This window comes from Gossypium raimondii, chromosome 5, assembly GCF_025698545.1.
Source record: "Gossypium raimondii isolate GPD5lz chromosome 5, ASM2569854v1, whole genome shotgun sequence".
Taxonomy (NCBI): Eukaryota; Viridiplantae; Streptophyta; class Magnoliopsida; order Malvales; family Malvaceae; genus Gossypium; species Gossypium raimondii.
The window spans coordinates 45469119-45474466 of NC_068569.1; the positions used below are offsets into that span (position 1 = coordinate 45469119).

Sequence of the window (5348 nt, forward strand, 5' to 3'; positions counted from 1 at the left end):
TTACAACCTGAGAAACCGAGGTTTATGTCTTGTTCCAATCTCTTGTACTGTTGGACTTGCTCGAAGCAATGGTGCCGATATCTGGGCTCCCATCAAGACCACATCCCCGAAATTTGGCTAAGCTATCTAGCAATTCTTTTGAGATTTCATTTCTCTGCAACTGGAAGGCTTTGAGATTTCACTAAATCAGTTTAGAAGATAACCAACTTATTATCCAATGCACAGTTTTATGGGTTGTAGCAAAATTTATTTAGATGATACACTAAGATAAGATGGTGGTAGGCAAAATTATTAGTTTTAGATGGGTAGAATTGTGAATCTAAATTGCAGTCTTGCATCTCTATAGTTTTATGCAGGCGTCAAACTTTCCACCAACGGACATGAAGCATAATCTGCAAAAACAAAGGCAAAGAGAAAGGGGAGGGGGAGGGGGAGGGGGTGTCACGCCACATATTTTTATTTATTATTTTGTCACTTTATTGAGTAAGTTTTAGAGATAGGTTCAATTCCTATTATTTGCTTATTTTTTTTTCTATTTTTTTAACATGTAAAAAGGATGGTCAAACTAGTTAGACATCCGTCTCACTTGCCTTATAAATAAGGATTCATTTCCTTTTCTTTCTAATCAACTTACCTTACATAGTCGCCTTTTCACTCTCATGACCCACTTCTGGTTTCTTTGTTCCCCTATTGTCATTTTCTCTCCTACCTAGACACCTCCAAATTTTCATTTTTATCTATTATTCTTCTCTTCTCCTCCTTCTTCAACCACCATTGTTTTTTTTTTTTTTTTGCCACCATACCACCACCATTGACCACCACTTGTTCACCAAATCACCACCACATCACTCCCAAAACCTCTCCTCTCTTCTACGCCTCCGCCTCTTACTGCCGGTGCACCGAATTTCTCGTCGATTTTTATCTTCTATTCATTTCTTCTGTTAAAATCGAACTTTTAATCCTTCTCTCTTGTTTTTCATAGATTACACACAACTCATTATGAATGACGATTTTGCTAAATAATCTTCCATTGTAAACGAAGTGTTGTGAAACCAAGGACTCCTCTAATTCTTGAAACTTTAGTAAGTAAACGTCGAAGTTCTGATATCGATATTTTCCTTTCATCTCTTAAGGCCGAAACTAATAATGTTTTTACGCACTTATGAAGCGTTCATCTTCGTGCTGCTCGAATTTGTGTTCTTACCTTAAGAGAAAGTACTCTCACTTGGAAGATAGATACGTAAGTCTACTCGTTCGACTTTTGGAATGAGACTTCAATGATCTATTTTTAGAGTTTTAACATATTATCAATTTACTAATAAAGGATTCAAAACCAGATTTCTTCCGTCGGAGTTGGAATTAGAATTTGGGATTGAATTATCAAATCTACCAATCTTTGATAAAAGAAATTTTATATGTGTGAAATGTTGAGAGTACATTAAATATTTCAAAGGAATGCTAAATCAAAAAAAAAAAAAAAGGAAAACAAAAGTATTTCGATCCATAATATTTTGCGTGATTTGGCTTGAAAACATTATTTAAAATGGTTTTACAAAATCAAACATATGTTTTACAAAAATTAAACCTGTTTGTTTAAAATTCCAATATTTTATCCAACCACAATTTTAATCAACAAACAAGTTTTGTTAATTTTTTCCCGTGCTACAATTTAAGTTAAGAAGTCAACTTTAAATATTCAAATTTAGATTTTTTTTTCAAAGTTATTCGTTTTCTGAAAATATCTTCCCAAGAAATTCATGGGGTTTTACTTTAGTTTTTCACAAACAAATCAACTCACTGATTTTTATATCAAAGGAGATAACGACATTAATCCAAAGTAGCTAATTGTTTTCCGTGCTATTAACATGATAATTGTAATATTTAACATTCGAGACCCGGTTTAAGGATGGCCAAGAAATGTCAAACCTTCCCACCAGGCACCAACCGATCAAAGTACAGCCAATCCAATTCACTTAGAATTCTCTTAATGGGCATGATACATGAACGAGCTCTTAAATTATGTCACTTGGCTTATAGTGATACCATCTGATCAACTGTATACTCCTTTATTCATAATTATTCTCTCTTTAAAGACAGAAAATCAGTAAGCTCAAGCACATAATTTAAAACGACAAGGCTAACACGAATAAATAGTTCAATCTTGCTGAGTTCGGTTTTACTTTATCTTGCGATAACAGGAATGTGAACGACTGTCTATGAGCTTGCGGAATAGGGCTGAACTTTCTTCTGCAGGAATTGCAGCATGTGTTCACGTTTCCAATTGTCAATTCTGCAAAATAATCACCGGAGTAAGAAGCCTCATTGTTTTCACCAAAATGTGAGCAGGAATAATGCAAACGGAAAATTGATAAGACTCTTGTTTCCTAAGTCTTAAGAAAGGCTGAATTTTATATGATTTGCTTTTCTGCATGTATCCACATATATGGAGAATAACAAGGTAAAACTTGGTGCATAAACAAAGATCATATTTATTCGTTTCGTATCTTTCTAAATAGCTTGAGAGCAAGCATAGAGGGAGAAAACAAAAGGGGCTAGGTAAAGAAAAAAAAAGGTTGGATGTTAAGGACCAAAATTTGAATGGAGAGAAATATCATGAGTTTGGCCAAAGTAATCTGTCCAAGTATTCCTCTTTATTCAGTGGATATTATATCTCAAATATGAGCAAAAGTGCATTAATAGAAGGCACCAAACCTTATGGTTTCCTTATATTGGCCCTCGTCATCCAACATGATCAACTTGGGAGGAGAATTGAAAAGATATTGAACTTTAACTGTTGGAAACTTGTCCTTCTCTTCTTCAATGAAACCAACAATTTCCGGATAGAATACTAGTTTCCTCATGCAAACTTCCAGTATTGCACCTGAATAAGTAATCTGCAATTGCAAGAATATAGGTGCAACTTTAGAAATTAGGAAAAGATTTAAAGGAAAAAAACACAGCATGCAATACCAAATTTAAGAAACTTCTATTCCCATTTAAAATGAGAAAGGTGATTGAGAACAACAAATATCTAGAATTTAGAAGCTTTTTGTTCTGCAATCCCATCATTTATGGTTCGCTTCCACCTTTCCCCTTTCTTTTAGGGGATAAATATCATTCCCTTTCCCCAAACAGAGCAGCAAAGAAAAATGAAATGAGCAGACTAAAGAAATGCAGGACTAACTGCAAGTCAGAAATGATCTTAGAATAGAGTTGTTGGTAAAAGGCATTTTCAAAAGAAGATAAGACATGATATATGTTTCTTACAAGCAAAGTCCACGAAGAAACTTAATACCCTTAATATTTAATACAATTAAAGAGTGTCATTGTATCTGATGTACCTCCAGTACTATTATATATGCTAGAGATTCAATAAAAATGTAAAAATCCATGAAATCTTTTGCTAAAACGCAACATCCTCCTTTTCACAAGTCTCAATATAATCTGGGAATTAAATGACGCACCAATATAGAGCAGGAAAATATTTTTTTTTAAAGAAAAACAGAGAGGATAAAGTGTAAGAGAGATTTAGAAAAATTACATGAGTGGTTAAAAATCTACTAAAGCATAAAATTTTGAACCCCTCTCCCGTGCCAAAGAAACCCATATCCAAAGCATGTTTCATACCTTACTTGTAGAATCATCTGAGTCTTCTGTGCAACATTTCAAGCAGTCAGATATCAACTCTGCCATCAAAACACATAGACATAGTTACAGTCAGATTGATGCATGTAATGCACATATCAGTTATTTGGTCTTTATTGTTGAGTCTAATATTAAAGATAAACACACCAGAGCAGCTGTGTTGTTTAAATCTCCAGTGTCACTCATTTTTTGTTAACCAAATGCATTACACTTGGCACACAATGATGGTTCAGCATACTTGAAATAGCATCATCAAGCAGAAGAATCACAAGGCAGTTTCATTTTGTACTGAAGGCACAAAATAGTTCTATTTCTACATAATCAGTACAGTTAAAATGTTCCCAACTGCACAGGAAGATGACAATCAAATAGGTATCCATTCAGCTTTTTGGTGCTAGATACAGCTCACAGCAACTAACTGGAGCTTAAGTTAAAATCCAAATGGAGCCTAAGGAATTTAAGGAGGCAGGGAAATTAAACACGAATGGAGCCTAAGGAATTTGATTAGGCAAAAGGAAGACTGGGCAATTTGAATAACAATAAAACTCTAATACTTAAAAATTAACTAGGATTTTCCTTATAAAAGAAAAAACAATGCTTCCTAATGGACATTGCAGATGTGGTATTGAAATGATAATCACTTTAGAAATTTTGAAATTTTCAATAGAATGGAGCCATAGCTTGAGAAATTTGAGAAAGCAACTGGCCTTTTTTTTTTAATAATCTCTTTATAGGTTCTGATCATATCAAATCTTTTTAACAAATGCCTAAAACTACCCAGTGTTCTCTCAACCCATAAATAGCATAAATTAGGGGATAATGTGCTCCTCCAATGCATTCGAACCCACGTATTCCTGTATTTACAACAATGTGCCAATCAAGCTAAGATGGAACTGACCTTAAATCGGAAATTCTAAGTCATTTAACCACTTAAACTGTTGCTGCCAACTACAAAGATGCTTATATAGAAAATTATCATGATTATTTGAAATTTGACCATATTACAAAGAGATGCATTAGTGGCAACTGGAAAACGCATCAAAATCGATAAATAACCCCCCAATTAAAGATTAGACAAAGCCCTCTGATACCCTAAAATCAAAACCCAGAAATTTAAAAAAAAAAAGTAAACCCAGTTTGTTTTCCAATTATTTTTTGAAGAGGGTATTGATTCAGTACCTTTGTCCTTGACATACTCAGAAAAAGTGTTGCAATCAGAACAAAGGGCTAAACCCGTGAAACCCAGATCCTCACATTGCTTTGAACTTAGCTGTTCTTTCGATGATGATACAATAACGAAGGAAGCAGATGGAATTAAAATAAATATTAACACCCAATAATATAATGTGAACCTCAACATCTCTATCTCACTTTCACAGCTTATTTCCTTTAACAAGTCTTCCTCTTCTAAGTTGAAAGTCGCTTCCTTCGCTTCCAAACAGGAAAGAGTACTGCTGAGTTCTAACCTCTTAAAAAGGGAATCCGGAACGCGAGTGTTGATAGCGAAATAGAAACGTTGTCGTTTGCTACTTTAACAATGTAAATACAACTAATGGACTTACTTAACGATGTCGTTTGGGTCGGACAAGTTTCTTACCCACTCAAATTTTTACGAGATGAACTTCAAAAGTGATTATTTACATATTTAGGTTAAATATTTTTATTTAGGTTAAATATTTTTATTTTAATAGTTAATATTATCA

General features: G+C 33.8%; 1 protein-coding gene across 1 annotated transcript; it reads right to left on the reverse strand.

The window, feature by feature from the left end:
• Window positions 1-2047: 2047 nt before the first annotated feature.
• On the reverse strand, window positions 2048-5102 carry LOC105766203 (uncharacterized). Its single transcript, XM_012585576.2, has 4 exons — window positions 4825-5102; window positions 3628-3686; window positions 2713-2894; window positions 2048-2290 (listed from the first exon to the last, which is right to left on the reverse strand). The coding sequence occupies exons 1-4, from the start codon at window positions 5003-5005 to the stop codon at window positions 2215-2217; spliced, it is 498 nt and encodes a 165-aa protein (XP_012441030.1). The 5' UTR covers window positions 5006-5102; the 3' UTR covers window positions 2048-2214.
• Window positions 5103-5348: the final 246 nt, after the last annotated feature.